The sequence below is a fragment of the Peromyscus eremicus genome, chromosome 14 (assembly GCF_949786415.1).
Source record: "Peromyscus eremicus chromosome 14, PerEre_H2_v1, whole genome shotgun sequence".
In the NCBI taxonomy this organism is placed as follows: Eukaryota; Metazoa; Chordata; class Mammalia; order Rodentia; family Cricetidae; genus Peromyscus; species Peromyscus eremicus.
This window is the reverse complement of record NC_081430.1, coordinates 78,730,516-78,754,432: the sequence shown is the minus strand read 5'-3', so window position 1 is coordinate 78,754,432 and position 23,917 is coordinate 78,730,516. Positions and strand designations below refer to the sequence as shown.

Sequence of the window (23,917 nt, the reverse complement as noted above, 5' to 3'; positions counted from 1 at the left end):
AACTTCTTCCTAGGCAACTGGGGCCCCCGCAGCAATGCACTTTGGCATGAACAGGCCCCTTCCCCTTTTGTGTTCCTGCAAAGCCGCATCCCAGCAGCCTGCCTAAGCTACAAACAAATAGCTAATCCTCCCGGGAATCCTCCAGCGCCTCCCTTGCTGGCTGCTGCCTTGCGCCTCAGTCTTAGCAGGAAGGGGATGCATCTAGCGGGCCTGACGCCAGTGTAGTCTCCCCATAGGCCCTGCATTCTAGGACCGAGGGAGCTTGAGGCTGCTGACTGAGCCCCAGAGTCCCCCCGCGCCCCCCCCCCCAACTCCTCCAACTGCTCAGCGTGGGTTTTGAGGGCATCGGTTTTAGGATTTACGTTCCATCAGGCCCCTGAGCCTAGTCTGAAATCGGATTAAGTTGGGAGGGGTAAATATGGTTGAGGAGGGAGAAACATCTCACTGATGCATTCCTCAATGACACCACCCCCCCCCCACCCCCCGTCAACTCAGGGACTCCAACAAAGGACGAGACTCAGCTATGGTGGACCCGGTGCCAGAAGAGGAGAAAGAGGGAGCGGGGCCCGGTGGCTCAGAAGGGGATGAGGCCACAGCATCCGTGCCCCCCGATGCCCCGGGAGCCCAACAGCCTGCAGCCTCCTCCGCCTCCGCCTCCGCGGCGGCGCCCCACAAGGCCGAAGTCCCCTGCGGGGCAGAAGGTGGGCGTCGGGAACAGTCCCCGCTGCTGCACCTCGATCTCTTCAACTTCGCCTGCCCCGAGGCAGAGGGCAGCCGCTACGTCCTGACCAGCCCCCGCTCGCTGGAGGCCTGTGCCCGCTGTGCGGTCAAGCCCGTGGAGCTGCTGCCCCGGGCCCTGGCCGACCTGGTGCGCGAGGCCCCGGGCCGATCCATGCGAGTGGCCACTGGTCTGTACGAGGCCTACGAGAAGGAGCGGCTCGCCAAACTGCAGCAGTGCCGTGCCGAGCGCGAGCGCATCATGCGCGAGGAGAAGCGGCGCCTGTTCACGCCCAAGGGCCCGGTGGCAGCCCCGGCCTCCGCCTCGGCCTCGGCCTCGGCGCTGAGCGCGGGCAGCAGCAGCAGTTGCAGCAGCAGCAGCCTCCCGGCCTCGCCCGCATCCAGGGTTGCTCGAAGGACTTCTCCCAGTCCGCCCGCCAGGACCCGACCTCCGACCACGGGTTCTCGGACAGGTAGGAAGAGCCACTCGCTGGACTCGCTGTCCCGCCGACGGGACGGTGCCCTGAGCTCCGAGTCCGGTGCCTCGTCATCGTCCTACAGCGGGGAGAGCCTTCGGGAGCTTCGCTGGCCACCTCGAGCTTCAGCCAGGAACAGCTGCCCTGCGGGCTCTGCGTCGTCTGCACCCAACCCGCTGGGCCGCCCTTCTGCCCTCGATCTGGTCCCACTCACTGCCCGCAGCTTCAGCCTCGGCGACCTGAGCCACTCGCCGCAGACGGCTCAGCATGTGGAGCGCATCGTGCGCCAAGTGCGCGCCGAGCGAGGCCTGCGCGGGGTACCCGAGCGCGACCGCAAGATCGCCGCCCTCATGCTGGCCCGACACCAGGAGGAGCGCCTGTTGCTGGAGCAGCGCGCCGCGGCCCACGGCCAGTGGGAGCAACAGCGCTTGCGCGCCGAGCAGCGGCGGGAGCGCGAGGAACGCGAGAAGCAGCGCGCGCTCGAGCAGGGCCGGCGCGCCTGGGCCGCGCAGGTAGAGGAGCGGCGGGGCCGCCGGGGCCGGGAGGAACGTGAGGCCGCGCGGAGGCGGCAGCAGCAGTGTGAGCGCAGCGAGGAGCGGCGGCGGGAGCTGGCGGAGCGCCAGGGCCTGCTGCGGCGGGAGAGGGCGGAACGCGCCGCGCGCGACGACCGGCTGCGCAAGCTGCAGCAGGAGCAGAACCTGAAGCAGCGGGAGGAGGGCCTGCAGGAAGGGCGGGAGCGCGCAGAGCTGGTCCGCAGGGAGCGCGCCCAGCGCGCGGCGCGGGCCAAACAGCGGCAAGAGGGTCAGCTGCAACGGGAGAAGCGCGAGCTGAGCCGGGCCGAGCGGGCGCGCCACGAGGCGCTGCTTCGAGGCCGAGTGCGGCAGCAGCACGAGGAGCGGGAGGGCCTGCGGAGCTCCCTGGAGGCTAGCTTGGGCCGCGCGCAGGAGAACTACGAGCAGTTGCTGGAGCAGCGCGCCCGGGAGCTTCGGGAGCGAGCCCGGAAGGAGGAGCTGCAGGGTCGGCGCGCCAAGGAAGCGGCCGAACGCAAAGAGCGGGAGCATCAGGCACATTTGGAGGCGCTGGCGCGGGCGGGAGAGCGACGGCTGCAGCACGCGGCGCAGGTGGCGGAAGAGGCGGTGCAGCAGAAAGCCCGGCGCGTGGTTCAGACTCGCCTGGAGAAGGAGAGGACCCAGCGCGCCAACAAGGAGAAGGTGGAGCGCGATGAAGACTGCCGCCGCCGGGAGCTGCTGCAGGCCATTGGGCGCAAACTGGAGCGCAGCGAGCAGCTCTCTCGAGAAAGGCGAAGTGCGCTGGAGAGCGCTCGCTCCACTGCCCGGGCCTCCTTCCACGTGCGGGAGAAGGTGCGGGAGGAGACCAACACGCGGTCTTTTGATCGCATGGTGCGAGAGGCCCAGCTACATGCCAGCCTGGACCGCAAATGACAGCCGTCCTGTGCAGGCCATACTGCCTTATACAGCCAGGTGGGGCCTCCCTTAGCCACTTTGACCAAACTCCAGGCATCTCCAGTCCAGGTGCCACACCGTGAACTCCCCAGACTAATGAACCATGAGACAATGAGAAACCAGACGTGGTTCTTTTCTGTCTGCCACCGTTGCTTTACAGACTGACTTCGTTTGGAAATGACATGGCACAATTTACCCACATCCACCTTTGTCTTTGGATTGGAATAGAAAACAGCTGGGGAGGGGGAGGGTCCTCCTAGGAGAGAGCACAGAGGTGAATGTCGGGGTTTTCTGCCACGGCTGCCTTGGGCATCTTTCTGACCTTTGTGTCCAAGATGACTTTCAGTTGCAGCAGCCGAGGGGATATCGCCCAGACTCACCTCTGTCTTCCAAAATACAAGTTGCACAGAACTTAAAGTCTCCCAAGAAAGCACAGCTCTTCAAAGATGTTAGTTCATGCACAAATGACCACAAAAGCTATTAGTTTTGAGCGCGGGACTATTTATTAATCGGACACCTGAACAAATTCTCCTGTTCCTATAATTTTTTTTCTCAGCTGAGTCCCTAGGCTTTCTAGTTAGACAATCATCTGCAGGTAATAATCATTTACTCTCCCACGTGGCATAGGAGATGGGTTGGATTGGTGATGCTGTTTAGCGTTAATGGAAACCCTCCATCCTTCACCTCCCTGGAGTGGTGGTTTCCCCCAGGCAACAGTGTTCCACCCCATGAGGCTTCCCTGGATAGTGACGTGTTTTGGTGGAGGCAGTGTCTGATGTCCACTTCCCTGTGTGGGGCCAGCTCCTGCAGACAGAAGCTATTGCCTTACAAAGCAGAGCTACCTTCTGTGCCTGCCCAGGCCACTCTTGCCTAAAGCTCCAGCCTTGGAGGAAGTCTCCAGGGTGAATCTTGAAGAGTCTGGAGTGTGTAGGAGTCCCTCTGTGAAATAGTCAGTTCAGTGCCCTGAGGACAGTTTAGGATCCTTGGCTACTTGGCAGTGGTGGCTGAAGGGCTAGAATGGCCTCTGTGTTGAGTTGTGCTATTGTTGGTAGGGTGTCACTCTTCCCTAGTGGGGGGAAAAGAGCCTTCCCTCTTTAAATTCCTGGTACCCTCTCACTTATACCTGAAGTATTTAATCAGTCTCTTGGTGCCTCACCTTTCCCATCTGCCAGATGGGGCCATCAGAACTCTTCTGGTACCTCAAGGTCTCCTGGATCCAAAGCACCACTTGAGTGTTATTTGTTGGTCTCCTTTGTGCCTTTCTTGACCTGGAGTTGGGAGGCAGGAGGACTGCTATTAGCCTAGTTTGTTTCTGGTAATATGGATCCCTGGCATTAGACAGGGTAGTTCATCACAGAGAGATGGTCATTGGTGTCTGAGGGGTGTGTGTGTGTGTGTGTGTGGCTGGGGAGGGGCGGTATTTGCAATACCAAGCTGTTCCCTGGCTGGAAGTTCAGTTATTGCTAGGCAGTTTTAACCCATAGAGTGCTCCTTCTATAAAGCTGAAATTGACCCCACTCTTACCCACCTATCAGCTGCGTCTTCACCAGGAAAAGTGGGAAGTCAGCCATCCCTTTTTACATTAAATCAAGGTCAGGAAGTAAGAAACTTACCAAAAAGACAGGAATCAGGGTAGAGACATATTGCATTAGATGTGTTTTGTGTATATTCTGCTGGCAGAATCGTCCCTAAAATGACTAGTTATTGCCCACACCCCTCATCGACCCTACCCCATCACATGCTAAGAGTAATCTTGAGTAGAAGAAAGCTGTGTTGAGGTGTCATATGTGAGATAATGTGAAACAGGAAAGGAGCTATGTACCAAGGCTTATTTCTTGAATGGGTGGTTTTCCCCTCAAATTTCCTTCTTGTCGGTGAGCTGTAATAACTTGTGTTGTTTCTGAGACAGGAGCGTTTAACTAAAAAGTTAATGTGATTATGGTTCTGTGATCTTGTGGTTCCTGAGTTGCTTCTGAAACCTTCATAGAATGCTCCAGCCTCAAAACTGCTTTCTTCATAGTATGAACATTTGTTGGAGGAGGAAATCTGGTTTAAGCCAAGCACCAGGACGTACATAGGCGGTCTTACCTGGTCTCTTACCCACTTTACTTCCCGCCTTACTGAGCGACTTTGGGTAGATCACCTTTCTGGGTCTGAGCTCCCGCACATGCAGGATGGGGATCATGGTTCCTGACCTCTGGTTTGTGAAAACCGAGGACGACAGTGACAGGTGACTCCCATGTCTATCACTCTGGAACTGCAAGGTGATGTGACCACTGTGGCTGGAGAATGTCATGTGCCATCCTGATTTGGTGCAGAAGGAGAAGTCTTGAGAAGCACATTGCAGATACAGTGTCAAATGTGCAAAAGGCCCAGGCCTGAATGTCACCAGTTTAGACACTGAGAGAACCACTATGTAAAAACACAAACATTTTAGATTTTTACCGGAAAAGTCCCTACGGCCGAGTATAATTAAAAACAAAAACAAAACTCAAATCTGGTGGCAGTAAGAAATGGTTCCTTCGAGTTCCAGACCATCTACTAGAGTATGCTAGTGGAATTGGACATGGGGGGGGGGGGTCACACCTACAGCCTCAGCCCTGAGGATGCTCAAGCAGAAGGATAATTAAATTGAGTCGGTGAGACACTGTCAAAGCAAAACAAAAACGGAAGGAGAACCACCTGTAGACTTTAAAGAAATGTTCATTTCTCCCTAAGGATGATTAATGTCCAAAGTCTTTCATGGGCCCCTCATTTAAGTTTCCAGAGAGAAGTTTTACTTTATTCTGAGATGCAGCAAGAGGACACTGGGGGAGAGCAGGGATGATGGGTGGAGAATTGTCCCTACACAGCATTCTGACAGGCATCCAGAATTGAGCATGCTGGAAATTTCTTGCTACCCAGGAAATCCCAACCTTGAAGTGGCCACAGCCTCACGTTTACTCTCTTGGAGCATCTCAGTAAGGATGTTCAAAAAAGAGAAAACGTGAAGTAATATGAGTGGGGATGGGAAGGGTTGGAAAAGCTTTAATTTGGTTGAATGCCAAGAAAACAACTTACACTATTTCAGAAGAAATCACTGGTGAAGCTAGTCTAATGTTCTGCTGAGGCAGGGACCAGCATCTACACCCATCTGGACAGGAAGATGGAAATTTCCTTTTGGAAGCATACAGACTGGGTTTTCAACGATTGGCAACCAGGATTTGCCAAAGGCAAAAGGTCTGCACGTTAGTGGAGCTAGAGTGATGTTGTGGTCTATTTGATGTGGCTCTAACATAATACCCCGGGCTAAGTTAAAAATAAAGACCAGCACTCACCCCTTCAGAGGGTGGAATCCGTAATTGCCTTCCATTGGCTCCCACCATCTCAATACTATCTCCATGGGAACCAAGGTCCCAGCACATAAACTGTCTGAGGGGCAAACTGTATCCAACGTATGACAATGAGAATGTAGTCTGTAGTCTGGATATTATGTAGTCTGTTACTTAGTCTCCATTACACAGTCCGTTGAGACAGATGCGACTCTACGTAGGGACTGCATCTTATTTACCACCAAATCCCCTGTAGCCTGTGGTATAGAACCTCACTTAGAATAAGTGCATAAATACTGGATGGAGAGAAGGTTGGAGTTATGGATGAATGGATGACAGACAAATGGTGACCAGAGGAAATCTATAGAACAGATTGACCTCCATTCAGTCAACAAATATTCATTAAGCACCCACCACATGACAGATACTACGCTTTTCTTGTTTGTTTTTTTGAGACAGGCTTTCTCTCTGTGTAGCGCTGACTATCCTGAAATTTGATCTGTAGACCAGGCTGACCTCAAACTCAGGGATCTGCTTGTCTCTGCCTCCTGAGTGCTGGGATTAAAAGTGTGCACCAGCACAACCAGTCCCAAATACTATTCTTTTTTTTCTTTTTTTTTTTTTTTTTTTTTGGTTTTTCGAGACAGGGTTTCTCTGTGTAGCTTTGCGCCTTTCCTGGAACTCACTTGGTAGCCCAGGCTGGCCTCGAACTCACAGAGATCCACCTGCCTCTGCCTCCCGAGTGCTGGGATTAAAGGCGTGCGCCACCACCGCCCGGCTTCAAATACTATTCTTGATGTTGGTGATATTGAATCTCTCGGATTACTGGCCTTAGGGGTATTTTGTGCTACAACATCAAGAACATGTCTGTTTCCCCATTGCGCTTACCTGCCTTCCTACCTGGATATATACATTCTCAGGTAAACCTAATTGTCCCTTGAGGCACTAACTTCAAGCCCTTTTGGTCTCCTAGAGACAAGCCATCTGCCAATCAACCATCATCTAATCATTGCTACTCTTTTTTCTTCTCAAAAGGCTTGGTTAATTGGCTCAAATTTACAATGCCATATACTTTAAATTATGAGGCAGGGGAGAGGGAAAGAGAAAGACCAAGAATATCACCTTCCAGGGTGTTATATGTCATTTTAGAGAGGAGGCATAAATAATGATTGCAGACCTAGAAAGCCAAGCCTCAGGCTATATATACAGAGTCCCAGTTCACCCAATGGGGTGCCTGTTCCATCATTCAGCTATTCTTGCTAAGTCAAGAAAGTTAACATTTCAAAAATATTTCTCACTTAAAAGCTCCCCCAAAGAGACTTCTGGTTAAGTCTAAATTGATGAGAAAGTTAAGCAAGCAAGACTGTCCCACTCACAGAAACCTAATTAAGAGCTTCTAGGTTACTGACATCAACCACAGGTTGCTATCTAGACTTGCATTTTCCCCCACTGTATAAGTACAGCTCTATCTTAATGTCTTAGAGAAGCTTGGCAGAACATAAGGAAACAGGTGCTTTTAAATTGTGTTTTGTTTTTGAGACAGTCTCTTATGTAGCCCAGGCTAGTCTCAGTCTCACAATCCTCCTGGTCAAGCCACTGAAAGTCTCAGGATGGTAGGTATGCATCATCATTGTCCAGTAACACTTGGCATCACAACACAGTTTGGAAAGGGGCTCTTAGGGACCCAGCAGCAGACACCTCTAGATTCTTGAACTGCTAAATGTTCTATGTGTTGCCTGACTTCGCATGTCTGGAGTAGTGCCTAAGTATTACAATTGGTCACATGCTTTGGTTATGTGTGTCTCTACAGACCCTTCATTGACTCAAAACATGGAGCTCTCTAGCATTCTCTCTAATGCTCCTCTTCCTGCTTTATCTGTGTCCCCCCCACCCAGCATTTTGCCCCAGCCCTTCACAGCTACCCCTGACACTGCATGGTTTCTGACAGGTTAGGGTTACTCCAGGCTAGAGGCAGTAGGATGTTAAGGCATAGGATGTGGGTCGTTTTCTTGCGAAGATCACTGATAACACAATCATTTGCAGAGTTATTGCTCCCCAATTCATCATGTGCAATCATGCCCCTTGTGATGACAAAAGCCTTCCCCCATTCATCATGCATGATCACTCCCGTCATGAGCAGAAATACCAATCCCACATGATTTTTAAATCATCCGTCACTTTGAAGGGCTTATGTCTTTCTTCCTCTCCACTGGCACAGTACCAATACCATGTCTTTGCATCTGACGCTTTCACAATTTACAAGACTGTCAGCAAGATGATCCACATCTACTACTGTCTGTACACATGTGTGTATGCACACCCACCCTACCAATCCTAATGTTGAGGTTCTGAAGAGAGAGAGAGGGCCTGTGGCCCTCATGTTCTCCCAGGAAGCAGTAAGCTATTCTCAAGGGAAATCAAGCTATTCTTTGGGGGCGGGGTCTGTTCTTTCCACTTTCCTCTAGCGGGCTGAAGTGTTTCAAAGACTGCTTTGGACTCTGGCCTATTAAGCGTGGTATCTGCATTTTTCAGGTCCTCTACTGAGCTTCATGGATGGCAAAGGTTTTTCAGGTTGTACTATGCCCCACCTTTCCAGTGTGTTCCTTCACTTAGTGTGTTCGATTGACTGGGAGATGGAATTTCGGTGTCCTACTGTTGACATTTGGGACCATCTGAGAGTAACAGAATGAATGGCATTCACAAAGCCCTGAAAATCCATTCCACATGATTACCACACTTTCAGAGCAAGGGATTTGCCAAAGGAGCAAGTGCCTTGGCACATTTAGACCCATCCAGCATTCTCCCACCTGCCCCTTTGTTATGTGTTAAATGGAGACATAAATCCTACTTGATAGGACGTTGTTAAAACAGTTCTTTCCTTAAAAGCTCTGGAAAACAGCACTCAGTTAGTGGACAGTATTGGCTGTCTTGGGGTGTGATAAAAGAAGGAATTGGGGTGGATAAGGGATAATCCTGGTACTGGGGGAGGGTGGGTACAAGATTTGGATGGTATCTCTTCTGGAGTTGTCTTTGTCAATCACTGTGTGACAAGACCCCAAATATCTCAAAGGAAGGGGTCTTGGAATAATGGTTCTCCTGGGGCTATGTGTTAGTCTAAAGCTGAAGGGGGTGTTGTTTACTAAACCACCTTGTTAGGCAGTAAAATTGGCATGGATGGTAATTTTGGAATTTGTGCTGTACAGCTGTACATTGATCCACAGAGACACTAAGCAGATGGACTGGCCTGTGCTGGCCCTGGCTGTGCATTGGACATGAAGATAAAGAACGTAACGAGCTGCTGGGTGGACTCCCACTTTGTCACCTTTCATCTGTCCTTGGATCTCCTAATAGGGAAGCCCCAGGGGATCTTAGAGGTCTCCAAGAGCCCTCAGCAAAAATGAGAGTAGGCAGAGTGTGCCTCCCAGGAATAGCTGCTTGTTTGAAAAGAGCTTACAGGATGAACAAAATGCATAGCAGATGGGAAAACTTGCTAAGTTTGGGATAGGATTACAAGAATGATAATAGCGAATGCATTCAAAGCCCTTACACTGTGAAGGTGACATTTTTTTTATTATTATCATTTTAATTTTCTCTGTGTGAATGTTTTGCCTGCACTCCAGGTGTGTGCCTGGTGCCCTGCCCCAAGAGGCCAGAAGAGAGCAGAGGACTCCCTGGTACTGGAGTTACAGATGGTTGTGAGCTGCCATGTGGGTGCTAAGAATCAAACCTGGGTCCCCCAGAAGAGCACCTAGTGCTCTTAATCATGAAGCCATCTTCCTGTCTTCACTAGTCACATTTTAAAGCACTTCTCACAAGATGTCTATGAGATAAGTACAATTAGTCCCATTTTACAGGTGATAGAATTGAGACACTCAGCAGTTTTTCCAAAGTCACCCAACAAATGTGTAGAGCTGGTTTGGACTCAGCCTGGCTGGACAATCACATATTTATCCAGTGTGCTTTGTTGCTTCCCACAATCAGTGGGAATGGTATTTTATAATTTTTAAAAGGCGTTTTCAGTGTGTCCTGATCACAGCTGTTTGTAGCCTATCAATAGATCTATGAGACTCCTATAATTGGGACTCCATGGGTCCTACTGAAAATAAGGTGGGATGAAACTTACTGCCCAGAGACAAGGGGCCAGTGTACTGATGCTAAATCTTACCATGTCTGAGATAATGCACCTTATAAAAGCAGAGAAACTCAGAGTGGTCCATGGACCAGTAGACCAGCATCAGATATCAGGAGTAGGACCTTCAGTCTGGGTTTTAGCTACCTCTCTGGATGATTCTGATATGCACTCAAGTTTGAAAACCACTACTGTAGAACTATCCTTCCCAAATGAGTACTCATGAGTGACATGTGTCTGTTTAAATTTAAGGTAACTAAATTTAAATAAAACTGAAAATTCAGCCCCACACATGGCAAGTGGTCAGCAGCCACATGCTGGAGTGGCCATGATATAGGATGGCACAAATCTAGAACATCACAGAAAGTGCTACTGCAGCGGTTCTCAACTTGTGGGTCACGATGACTCCTTTGGGGTCGCTTGACCCTTTCATGGGGTCATCTAAGACTATCGGGAAACACAGATTTTTCCGTTATGATTCATAACAGTAGCAAAATTATAGTTATGAAGCAGCAATGAAAATGATTGTACGGTTGGGAGTCACCACAACACGAGGAATTGTACTGAAGGATCGAAGCATTAGGAAGGGTGAGAACCACTACTACTTGAAAGCACTGCTCCAGCATCTTCTACTTGAAGACATCCACAGACCACCACATTGATACCACCCAGGAGTCTGTTAGATAACTTGAGCTCCGTCTCAGACCTTTTGCATCAGAGTCTGGCTTTTTTTTTTCAATGTCCCCAGGTGGTTCATGTTACATATTCAAGTTGGACCATCCTCATTAAAGATAAGTCCAACTAGAGTTCAGTTTGCCTCTATGGTAAACTCCCATTGACAGATTCTCCCTATGTCCTTGTATTAGTTATTTTTACATCTCTATGACCAATTACATGCCATGATTTAATTGAGAAAATATTCATCTCAATGCATAGTTTCATAAATTTTCTATCTATTGTCTTTGCTCTACTGGTTCTGGGCCTGAGTCAAAATATTATGGCTACAGGAGCATGTGGATGATGCAACTGTTCACCTCATGGTGAACAGGAAGCAGAAAGCCAGGCAGGGATCAGGGATGGATAAAATCTTCAAAGCCAAGCCTCCATTAACATATCCACTTCCTCAAGCTAGGCCCCACATCAAAGTTTCTGCAGCCACCTATAACAGCACCATCAGCTGGGACCTCATTTTCAGCACATGAGAGATATGTCACATTTAAGCCATAATACTCCTCTACCTCAGAGTTCCTCAGTAACTCTTCCCTTGCTGTTGAATTGTGTCCTCTGGAGTTGACTTCCACATTCTAGGCTTTTCAATGATATCTTCACGTTCAGCGCTGGCACCGTCTCTTCATCCATTCCCCATTCGAATGCTGTGAACGAGCCTTTTCTCAGCCAAATGTTCTTGTGCTGGGAGTTCCCACTCTGGACACTCCATGCATTGTGATGTATGGGGTGGCTGCAAGGGTCCAGAACTCAGGTTCCAAGTATCTCTAGGTTTTCTGGAAGACTTTGTCCTTAGCACAAAACAAACAATTAAGTTAAAAAATTTAAAAAGTAGTTAGAGTACTTTAATAAAAATAATCCCACCTTTTGCTCTCAATATTTTGAAGCTTGCCATTAGGCCATTTTATTTATTTCTGGGTGCCATCAGAATTCCCAGTCATAAGCAGCTGCTCCTTCTGTTGGAGGGGTTTTTCTTTGGGACTGCCAGCTCCCAAATGACCACACAGGGACTTATTATTAAATGCTCAGCCAATAGCTTAGGCTTGTTACTAACTAGCTCTTACAACCTAAATTAACCCATATTTCTTATCTACGCTTTACCATGTGGCAATACCTTTTTTCAGCATGGCATGTTCTCTGTTTTCTGTGCATCTGGCTGGTGACTCTGCCCTCCTTCCCAGTATTCTTTCAGTCTGGCTCTCCTGCCTGACTTCTTTCTGCCTAGCTATTGGGTAGTTGACTTTTTATTAAACTAATGAGAGCAAGACATCTTCACAGTGTACAAAAGGATTGTCCCACAGCCTTCAGACACAGGCAAGACTTGTTTCCACTAGTGAAGCCAGGGGTCTGGGTGGGAAAGCCTGCCTGAGATGGGGACTCCACTGAACTGGATTGCGTCTCACTTGAAATGCATGTGGCACTAGCCACAGAAGCCCTTCCCGCTTCTTGCCTAAGATTCACAACACAAAAGGATTAGGAGTGAAGCAGTTTTCAACTACTTAATGTGGGTATAACCAAAAGCTCTGAGTTTCAGACTCCATTGCCACAGGCAAAGGGAGAGAAAAGAGGAACTGAGCAAAACTTCTCCAGTAAGATAAGGGCTGGCTATGAAAGTTTATTAAAATGAGTAAAGTCAGCCTTGTGTCCAAGAAAGGTGAAAATACAGGAAGAACCTTCAAGGAAGGAAGGAAGAAAGAAGGGAGGGAGAAAAGAAGGAAAAAATAGGAAGGGGGCCAAGCAATAGCTCAGTGGTTAAAAGCACTGGTTCCTCTTCCAGAGGACCTGGGTTCCATCCCCAGAACCCACAGGGCAGCTCACAACCCTCTGTAACCCGCAGGGGTTCTGATGCCCTCTTTTGGTTTCTAAAGGCACTGCACACAAGTGGTGTACATACACGCCAGCGAAACATCCATATATGTGGAATAAAATTTGAAAAAGAGCACGTGAACTTGTTGTGGGAGTGCATGGTTGTAACTGCACCACTTGGGAGGCTGGGGCAGGGTGATTTTAAGTTTGGAGCCTGTCAGGGCTACATAGTAAAATCCAGGGCATCCTGGCTTACATAGCGAGATCCTGTCTCAAAAAAAAGGGGGTGGAGGAACATGGCTCAATCTGTAAAGCGCTTGTTGTGCAAGCATGAGGATCTGAACTCAGTGCCCAGAGTCCCAGTGGAAAAGCCAGGTGTGGTGGTATGTACTTGCAATCCCAGCACTGGAGAATGGCCAGGAAGTTCCTGGATGCATGCTGGCCAGCTAACCTTGCCAAGTGACAAGCCCCAAGCGCGCGCGCGCGCGCACACACACACACACACACACACACACACACACACACACACACACTCACACACACACACCACGAACATAAGAGTAATGAAATGTATAATTTCTTGCACTAATAACCAAACCTGTTAGCAAGTCTTTGGAATCTGTTAGGAGACACTTTTGAGATGCCTCTTCTCTATGAGGGCATCGAGGTGGATATTGTGTCCAGCTCAAGTAGCAGAAAAAAGTATACAAACCTGCTCCAGGGAAAGGCAGTCAGTTCTGTAACTTTGGGATCACAGTTTCCAATGTGCACATCAGCTTGGCGTATGTGCATAGTACCAGAATTTAAAATGACTTAGACAGCAATAGATTATACTCATGGAGCAAGAGAAAAATCTACTGCTAATTTTATTAAATGTTATTATATAATCTTGATATGATAAAAGGTGTCAAGTGTCCCAGAACTTTCAACGAGGTTTAACTGTTCCTGACCTACAAAGCAACAGACAGAGGAGTGGCAGGTACTTCAGATGGGCTATCTGAAGCCCCTGCAGTGACCCAGCATGGAGTAGCACGTGGGGTGTCTTATTGCTGGGACAACCCGGTCCCATGAGAAGCTGACATAGACAGCCTCGAGGAGTGCTTAGGTGAGGATTCTGCTTGCACGATGCGTACATTTTTGTGGGTGTGTCTAGATCCCATTTGGTCTGTTCCCACAGAAACCCCATTTCCTTAGAATCTGCAAAGTTTTCTGCAACCTATGCCCTTCTGTCTGACACAAGCTCCCGGGAGTTCTGCAGGAAACGAGGTGATCAGCCGGAGGCTGCCTGCCCAGAATGCCAAGTAGCATACAGCAGTACAGGCTTAGGCTCACATCCCTGCACCACAGCCGGCTTCCTTGGCACCAGCTCTGCCCTCCCAGAGCTCTTTTTCTCCCTCCATGGTGGTTTTTCTACAAACCCACTTGTTTCCAGGTGGCAGGAATATGCCCACCATGCTTTTAAACCTTCTCCATGACAACTCAGTGTGAGCAGGCTGCCAGCTCAGAGCTAGCCAAGAGAGGCCCTGGGGGCAGATAGTATGCAGATGCCTAGGACATCTGGGAAGGCTGGAATTCTGTACCGATAGCAAGGCAGTCTGGAGGATAACTCATTCCAACTCCAGTGAAGTGGGGATGGAACAGAGCAAGGAGAACTGGAGTGAGTGATGTCTAAAGATGTCTAACAATGACAAGCCAGAAACCAAAGTGTGCACGGCAACTGGGACTCCTATTCTGTAAAGCAATTTTGCAGTTGAAAGCGAAGAGAAATGGGCTGGAGAGATGGACCAGTGGTCAAGAGCACTTGCTGCTCTTCCAGGAGAACTAGCAGTTCCCAGCACCTACATCAGGCAGCTCACAACTACCTGTAACTCCATTTCCAGGGGAGCCAATACCGTCCTCTTGTTTCTCCGGGTACCAGGCATGCATGTGGTGCCCATCATACTTTTAGGCATCCACATAAAAACATAAAACAAAATAAATCTTTTATGTAAAAAAAAATAGAAATAAAAGAGGAGAGAAGTGATGAGAGATTAGCAAAGAGGAGGTTTCTAAATAAGCTGTTAGTGCCTTGTGCTAGGCAAGCCTTACCCACAGTCCTGGATAAATTTTTTATAAATCCAAAGTGCTGTCCAGATGGTGTGTTTCGGATGTTGCTCCCTCTCCTATACTCTGCACACCCAGCGGCAGCTGATCTCACAGTGGCCAAAGCCCCTTCTCTCTCTCTCTCTCTCTCTCTCTCTCTCTCTCTCTCTCTCTCTCTCTCTCTCTCTCTCCTCTACTATTTAATAACAGCATGAATCCTTACAACAGGATGTCAGCACAGCAGAGATGACGGTTTGACACACAGAATCTGCAGGGAAGTGTCTTGAGGACAGTCAGTTGTTAATGTGGGGGCGAGGGGAGGTCACCAAGAAAAATTATGAACAAGTTAGAATGCCAAAGGAGCCAGGTTGGGGTACATCTGCAAGCTGGAGAAAGAGGTAGACACACAAGACAGACCCATTCTGCTTCAAAACATCACTGTTTGATGTGGCTTCTTCGTGCTTCAGCCGTACAGCAAGGGCAGGGGTCCAGATCTCTGGTTATGTCTCACGTAGGGCGTCAGCTGCTCTTTCTGGCTGCTTTCTCTGCCTTGTTAATATTACACCTCCCCTCATCCTCACTCACACATTTAAGGAGAGCCTCTTCAAAGCCTGGGTTTCAGTCAGTACAAGGGACACTGAGGGCTCTGGGTTCCACCTTATGTCAGATGGTATCATGTTATTATTAGTCAGGGTTCTGTAAAGGAACAGAATTGGTAGAAGTGCGTGTGTGTGTGTGTGTGTGTGTGTGTGTGTGTGTGTGTGTGTGTGGTGTTTGAATAAGAATGCTCCCCCCATAGACTCATATATTTGAATACTCGGTCCCTAGCTGATAGAACTATTTGGGAAGAATTAGGGGATGTGGCTTGTTGGAGGAGGTGTGCCACTGAAGGTGGGCTTTGAGAGTTCAAAAGAATCCTTCCATTCCCAGTTAGCACTCTCTGTCTCTGTCTCTCTTTCTCACTCACTCACACTCTCTCTCCCTCCCCTGCTTGTGGATGGAGATGTATGCTCTCAGCCACTGACCCAGCACCATGCTTACCTACTGCCATGCTCCCCGCCATGATGGTCATGGATTCTAACCCTTTGAAACTACTAGCCCCAAATAAATTCTTCTGTGAGTTGTCTTGGTCATGGTGTTTTATCACAACAATAAAATCCCTATGACAGACAGATAGACAGACAGACACACACACACACACACACAATCATCACACACACAATTTATTATAGTGACTTACAGGTTGTGGTCCAACTAGTCCAACAATGGCTGAATGGCCAAGAAGCCAATAGTTGTTCAGTCCTTGAGGCGGGATCTTAGTAGTCCCAGTGTGGTGCTGGAGTCTAAGAGGATCCCTAAAAAGCTGCTGGTCTTCAGTCTGTGCTGGAATCCTGAAGAATTTAGGTTCTAACACCAGTGAAGGAATGCCTCAGGGACAGGATAGATTCCAGAGAGAATGAGGGCAAGCAGATAAAAAAGCAAAAGCTCTCTTCTTCATGTCCTTTTATATGGGCTGCCCCCAGAAGGTGTGGCCTAGATTTGGGGTGGATTTTCCAATCTCAAAGGATTCAATCAAGAAAATCCCTCAGCTGGGCATGATGGTGCATGTCTTTAATCCCAGCTCTTAGGAAGCAGAAACAGGTGGATCTCTGTGAGTTTGAGGCTAGCCTGGTCTACAAACTGAGTTCTAGAACAGCCACGGCTGTTACACAGAGAAACCTTGTCTCAAAGGAAAAAAACCACTCACAGGTGTGCCCAGCCACTTGAGATTCAGTTGATTCCAGTTGTGGTCAAAGTGACCGCCGAGAGCAGCCATGGCAATATCTGTGCTAGAATCTGAAGTCACACCATTTGCCACAAGTTAAGTTGAACTCAGAAAGCCTTGAGCTGTCCCCATTTTCCTGGGATTTCCAGATAGGACTAGGACTCCCCATCCCTGTGGTCCTCATTTGTTCTAATGGGTCCATCACTGGACTCCTGCTCTGATGCCAATGTCAGCTGTCAGTGCAGTATCAATGAATGGACAACCTACCACACAAAGAAAATGGACAAGTGGAAGGCCATAACAGGCCACCTATTTTCTGTCTCAGATTATTATTATTATTATTATTGTTGTTGTTGTTGTTGTTTTCAAGATGGAGTTTCTCTGTGGAACAGCCCTGGCTGTCCTGGGAACTCACTTGGTCGATCAGGCTGGCATCACTCAACACACAGAGATCCTCCTGCCTCCCGAGTGCTGGGGTTAAAGGCATGCACCACTATGCATTATTTTGACTCTCCTACATTGCAGCATTGGCTGTACAATCTGCATGGCCTGTGGCTAAATAACAATGCAAAGCCTCTTGTTTAGGATCATTAAGCATTTCAAGATGGCCTTTAGCAGAGTATGAAACCAAGGATGAACTCTTCTAAGCACGGGGCTGGGTAGCTGCACTTCTTAGTTACTTTTATATCACTGAGATAAGACACCCTGACCAAGGCAATTTATAGAAGAAAGAGTTTAATTTGGGGCTGCAGGGAGCGTGGCAGCAGGCAGGCAGGCATGGTGCTGGAGCAGTGGATGAGGGCTCACATCCAATCCACAATCACAAGGCAGAGAGAGATAATTAGGAATGGCGTGGATTTTTTAAAAACTCTAAGCCTGCCCAATGACACACCTCCTCCAGCAAGATCACACCTCTTTATCCTGCCCAAACAGCTCTACAACAGGTGACCAAGTATTCAAATATATGGGGGCCTATGGGAACCATTCTCATTCAAACCACCACAGGCCAAGTGCATGAAGCTAACATGCCTTACCAAATCTACACCTCGTAGAAGATGTTGAAGTCAACATCATATGGAGAAATGATTTCTGGAGTTTTTAACTTAATGTTCTAGACATTTTCTGTTGCTGTCATAAAACACTGAGCAGGGGCTGGAGAGATGGTTCAGTAGTTAAATGCACCGCTGGCCGCTCTTCCAGAATACCTGGGTTTGGTTCTCAGCACCATAGTGGCTCGCGACCATCTGTATCTCCAGTTCTAGAAGATTTGATGCCTTCTCTGGCTCCCATAGGCACTTCACCCACAAGGTGCACAGATATATACACAGGCAAAACACCCAAACACATAAATAAATCTTGTTTGTTTTGTTTTTTGTTTATCTGTGTAGCCTTGGCTGTCCTAGAACTAGCTGTGTAGACCAGGCTGGCCTGGAACTCACAGAGTTTCCCTTGCCTCTGCCTCCCGAGCTGTGAGACTAAAGGTGTGCGCCACCATTGCCAGGCAAGGAAAGGGTTTATTCAGCTTACTCTTCTATGTTACAGTCCGCAGTGGAGAGAATTCAGGACAGGAACTCAAGGCAGGAACTGAAGCAGAGGCCGTGGAGGAATGCTGCTTACTTGCTTCCCTCTGGCTTGCCCAGCTACCTTTCTTATATAGCCCAGGGCCACCTGCCCAGGAGTGGCACCAACACAGTGGGTGGAGCCCTCCCACATCAACTGACAATCAACAAAATGCTCCAGACATGCACGCAGGCCAACCCGTGGTTCCTCAGTTGAAACTCCTTCTCCCCAGGTGCGTCTAGGTCTGTGTCAAGTTGACGAAACTATGATACTTAGAGCAATTGGGATTTTATAGTTGTAAAAACAGACTCGTTACACAGAAAGAAAAGGTTCAGACTCCCTATTTTATGTTTTTATTTGTTTCATTCCTGTCTAGACCTTTTCTTATACATAAGTATAGGAGAGTGCTTTTTTTTGGAACCATTAAATGTGGGTGTAGGATATAGTCTTTCTCAAGTTTCTTCCCACTGCTGTGGCATTCTATCCTCTTACAAAACTGCAGTGGTTAAAATTGAGGAGTCAAACATCCATGGCCTTGAAGTCATCTTGGGAAAATTACATGACTTACCTGAGTCTTAACTTTCTCATCTGTAAAATGGGAACAATAACACATATTACTGTGAGAATTAGATGAGAAAAACATATTGCATGGCTTATAGTGTGTGCTCAGTAATAGCCTTTGTCAGTCTCATCACGACTTTTTGTTTTGTTGAGGCAGAGTCTCATTATACACCCCCGATGGCCCGGAACTCATTATGTAGCATGCTGGCCTTGAACTTACAGAGAACCACTATTCTAGATCCAAACTATAATACTATGTTCCCTAGAATCATGGGAAATCTGGTTGAAATATTCACTCCCAAGATAGCATTATTGAGAGGTGTTGATGTTCTAAAGAGAGATAGTGCATGGCTGTCAGGAATGAGTTCTCTCTCTCAGGGCTAGACCAGTTACCTCAAGAGTAGACTGTTGTGAAGCAGGCCTGCCTCTTTTGTGCATGCCTGCTCACCCTTCCACTTCCTACCAGGATTTAAAGCAACACAGGGCTCTTACCATGTTCTTGGACTTCCCAACCTCCAGAAACATGAACCAAGTAAACTTCTTTCCTCATTAATTACTCAGCCTCAGGTATTCTCTTATAGTCTCAGAAAACTGATGAAGACGGTCTGTGAGAGACTTCCTATCTCCCCTCCTCCTGGATTCCACCAGGCAGAAAACCTGAGATGCCCATCAAGGACAGGGTGATAGAGAACAGGGCTCACAAATGTGTGGGATTCTGGTGCGAATAGGTAAGTCAGTTAAGCCTGCATAATCACCCCCTCTACGGCAGGGGGCTACCTTGGTTCCTAACCCTCCTAAGCCGTGAGGTGACAGCCAAGTTTGGAGGTCAGTTTGGGGATGTGGACCCTGCTGTGCTTTGAGTCTCCACACCAGAAGCTGCTGGACAGTGTGGCAGATGGACTGCTCTTCTGACCCCACTAGCCATAATGAGATTCGCTGTGTGCGGAGAATGCCAAAGGAAAATCTGGCAAAGACCAGGAAGCTATAATTAAAAGCACAGCCACTGGCCGCTGCCAAGGCCAATGCCTATGCCTTGGAAAGCGTCTTCAATGAAAGGCTGGCAGGAGGCCAGAGCCTGACTCTGAGATGTTGCTGCTAAGACCTTGGGTCTTGGAGGATAAATGACTCCTGCTACAGTGACCAGAGGAACCTATCACGAACACCTGCCCCTGTTAGAGATAGACCCCCCAGCTATGTGTAGTGGAAAACAAATTGTAGAGTTCACATGCTTCTTCCGGTTAAATCTGACATACACATTCCTCCTTCTCTTAAATTCTAGGTTTTTGCCTAGGTTTCAAATCTGGTGAGGGAAATTTCTGCTACACTCCACAAAACCCTACCAGACTTCCCATTGCAGTGGAATGAACGAACATTTTTATTTTGAGACAGGGTCTTATGTAGACCAGGCTAGCCTCAACCTTGATATGTAGTAAAGGATGACCTTGAACTTCTGATCTTCCTGCCTCTACTTTCCAAGGGCAGGGAATGCAGGCACGTGCCACCATGCCTGTTTTATACAGAGCTTGGACTAAACCAAGGGCGTTGTGCGTGCAAACAAGCACTCTACCAATTGAGCTACACCCCTAATGTGGGGCTCTCCCTTTCTGGGCCCTCTTGTAACCCATCATAGAAGGGAGAAAGGTCCAAATGCCTTGGGAAGAAGGAAGAGGAGCATGGGAATTATTCTTTTGTGTTTGTCTGTGATGAGCTTGTAAAAGTGCTTTAGGAAAGAAGGAAGGCAGTTTGTAAGCATGGGGCACTTCCACTGGTTTATTCTGCAACTATTAAGTGCCTATTGCATTCTTGATCCTGAGAAAGTGAGGGCAGATGGGATTGCATCCCTGACTCATGGTGCTCCCAGCCTTGTGGGGTTTCAGACCAGTGGTGAAGTCTGTAGTGGTTTGAATGAAAATGCGCGCCCCACCCCCATAGACTCATAGGGCATAGCATCATTGGAGGTGTGGCCTTTGGAGTAGGTGTGGCCTTGTTGGAGGAAGTGTGTCACTGGGGGTGGGCTTTGAGGTCTCAGATGCTCAAGCCAGGCCCAGTGTCTCACTCTCTTCCTGCTGCCTGTGGATCTGGATGTCAAACTCTTGGCTACCTCTCCAGCACCATGTCTGCCTGTATGCTGCCATGTCCCGCCACAATGACAATGGACTAAACCTCTGAACTGTAAGCCAGCCTCAGTTAAGTGTTTTCCTTTAAGGCAGTTGTCATCATCGGCCAGGCAGTGGTGATGCACGCCTTTAATCCCAGCACTCAGGAGGCAGAGGAAGGTGGATTTCTGTGACTTCAAGGCCAGCCTGCTCTACAGAGCAAGATCCAGGACAGGCACCAAAACTATACAGAGAAACCCTGTCTCGAAAAACTAAACCAAACGAAACCAAACCAAAACAAAACAAAAAAGAGTTGTCATGGTCATGGTGTCTCTTCACAGCCATAGAAACCCTAACTAAAAAAAAGCCTTCATAGGACACTGTGATGGATGCTCCAGTGAGGACGGGGTGAGCACTCACAGGAAGCAGAGGGTCAACAGAGGGTGCTAGACCGCTTCCCAGGGAATTGTCACACAGGCCAAGGCCTGAGGGAAGAGCAGAAGGCTGTGATGAAGAGGTGTGTCTCCTCTTGTGTGAGTCCACAGTAGCCAGCTGGTCCAGGCTGGGGAAGAAGTCCTGGCTGTTCAAGGCCCAGCTTCCTTCTCTCTTCCTTTGCCATCTTCTAGGGTATCTTCCAATTCACCAGCACCACCTGCCCTTTCCAGGAGAAAAGATGATGCTCAGGACCAATCACCTTGGCTCCCATCCTATCAGCCAGACTCTTGTCATAGGACAACTCCAGGCTACAAGTGAGGAGAAGAAAGAGTGTATAACTAAACAACCAAGCATCAAGGTACTTACCACAGTGCTTAGTGCCTAGTACATCCTCCCCCAACTCTGTTGTTCTGTCTCTTGCCCTTTCACAGACTTTTTCTCCCTCCTGTGGCCTTGGCTTCTAATTGCCTGCTAGCAACCACCTCCTCTTCAGGGAGAGGATTCTGGTTCCCTATGGCTCTTCTGAATGGTTCAGCATTGGGAGAATAAGTCCCCAGGGGTATGGTGGTTTGATGAGGCCCAGCTGTCTTCCCATGTGTTAAAACTGCTAATTCACAGACTAGAGAGTTCAGGGAGGTCAAGGGTTCCACCCATTCAAGGCCAAGCAGTGTGAATCAGTCCGGCTTCTTCAATGCTGCTCTTGTCTCAAAGCTACAGGGCGACCTGGCCCTGGAACTGTACTGTTGGACAGTGCTTCTTACTGTTGTGGGTGTCAGGGGTACTCATTATTCCTTTGGCCATACCCTCACAGCTACAACCTTGAAGACAAATCATTCTGAAGTTTGCAGTAGGTTGGGTCTATGAATAATTCAACAGTGCTCCTGACTGGGAGGAAGGATTCGGTTTCTGATCCTTCTTAACCAACAGAAACAGTAGATGGAATGCTGCAGAGTAGCGTCTGCTCAGATTGGAGATGGCAGATGGAGGAAGGGAGGAGGAAGAGGAGGAGATGGTTAGGGGAGTGTGGAGGAAAGATGTGGAATGAAATACCTTCCATGGGTCTTAGGAGTTCCCAAGTTCTTTATCTCACTTGAGTAACAGACCTGGAGGGATGATCCTGTGGTACGGCTGTGGGAGCTGCTTGAGTGACAGGTCACTTTACCCACCACCCAGGCAGCCACAGCTGGGTATTAACTAAGTGAAAAGCCTGTCCAGCAGGGGAACCTTGATCTGAATGAAGGCGGAACCCGGTGCCTGTGTGCAGAGCCCCTCCTAGATGGCACAGGCCACAGGGCCATCCTCCCATTTCTGCTCAGCATTATTTTAAGACCCCAAGGGGTTAAAGGGAAGATATGAGGACTTGGGTGGGAAGTTCAAGGCCCAGATCTGCCTTTTGTGGGAGTAGGATCATGGGTCTGTCACCCTCCTGTGGGATGAATGGATAAGGATGAGATAACAGGGTCTGAATTGTCCCATCCTGTCCCGTCCCAGGACAGGCAAAGGCAACACTTACTACTGAAGATTTTTCTGTCCTTGTGGGCCAGGCTGCCCTATGTAGGGGCACCTTGATATCGGCGGGGACTCATTGAGGCAGCTTAATTTTCTTTTCTGCTGAATCGTAAATTTGTGTAAATATTCTGTTGTAAGGAGAGTGAATGCGAAGGAAAGCTGCTGAGACAAATCCACTGGAGGGCAGAAGGTCCAAGGAATTCATCTCCTGCTCACTCAGGACTTAAGAGTAGGATGCACGCTGACTCCTCAGGCAGGTGTAGGGCGTGTCAGCTTCTCCAGTCACATGGTTAACTCATGGTGGCATCGTTCTGCTCCTCAGGGGTGGGAGACAACGGTGGGCGTGGCTAGGCTTGAGTGGCACTTTGAGGTTCTCTTGGAGCCAACACGCTGATCTCTGTTTCCTCATCTTTCAAGTAAGAATTATAAAAGCAATAGTCCTGCTTCCTCAGGGGCGGTGAGGAAGCAGAGACTATACAGGTTGAAATGGTGTCAGCAACAGCAAAGAGCCCCACGGCGGTGGCTGTATGCCCCACCCCCGACATACTGTGTGGGGCACAGTCCATGACTGCAGGTGACTATTGAGGACCAAACCCTCCTGCAGCAGCCCCAGGGAACAATACAGATGGTGGAGACCGGTGCTGGCTCACTGTAGATAGCGTGCACAAGTCCACTGGGACACCTGCTGATCAGGTGCCATTGTCCTCCGTACTTTGGGTCACCATGACTCCCAGTCTGGTCCTTCACTTCGTGGACCCTGAACCCCAAGAGACACCGATCTACCCTGAGAAAGAGATCCATGCTAATCGGTCCCTAGTCTAGAAATAACCGTGCAGTCTTTACCCTGGAAGTCCCTCCCTCCCATCACATGCACAGAGCACACACCTCTTTGTGACAGAATTAAATCCATCCCAGAGTGATTTGAGGAGACTAGAGGGTTCCCTTATAAAATGAATGAGACCACAAAGTGCCGCAAAACAAGGGCAGGTGACTGTCTCTAATCCTTCTCACCCCACCTCTTCTTGCTGGGGACCTCGGAGTCACTGGATCCTCACGTGGACCAGCAAAGTCATTTTCTAATCAGTCCCTTGCCTTTCTTTTTTTCTATCCTTTGTAAGCCATCTGCCAAGAGAAGATTCAGAAAGTTAGTATGCCTCGGACACTGGCTTCCTTAGGGAGACTTGGAGAGCAATCCCACATCCCACAGCTGTCTCACCCACTTCCAGCCCCCTGGAGCAGCATTCTCTCTGTGGGTGGACCACCGCGATCACTGCCCACAAG

At 48.9% G+C, this 23,917-nt stretch overlaps 1 protein-coding gene across 1 annotated transcript; it reads left to right on the top strand.

Moving 5' to 3' along the window:
- Nucleotides 1–523: 523 nt before the first annotated feature.
- Ccdc177 (coiled-coil domain containing 177) lies at nucleotides 524–3,320 on the top strand. The gene has a single exon (XM_059279720.1). It carries the CDS (start codon nucleotides 524–526, stop codon nucleotides 2,633–2,635), a length of 2,112 nt encoding a protein of 703 aa, XP_059135703.1. The 3' UTR covers nucleotides 2,636–3,320.
- The last annotated feature ends 20,597 nt before the right edge of the window (nucleotides 3,321–23,917 follow it).

Coding starts and splice junctions, on each gene's coding strand:
- Ccdc177 (XM_059279720.1), top strand. CDS start 524: ATGGTGGACCCGGTGCCAGAAGAGGAGAAAGAGGGAGCGGGGCCCGGT.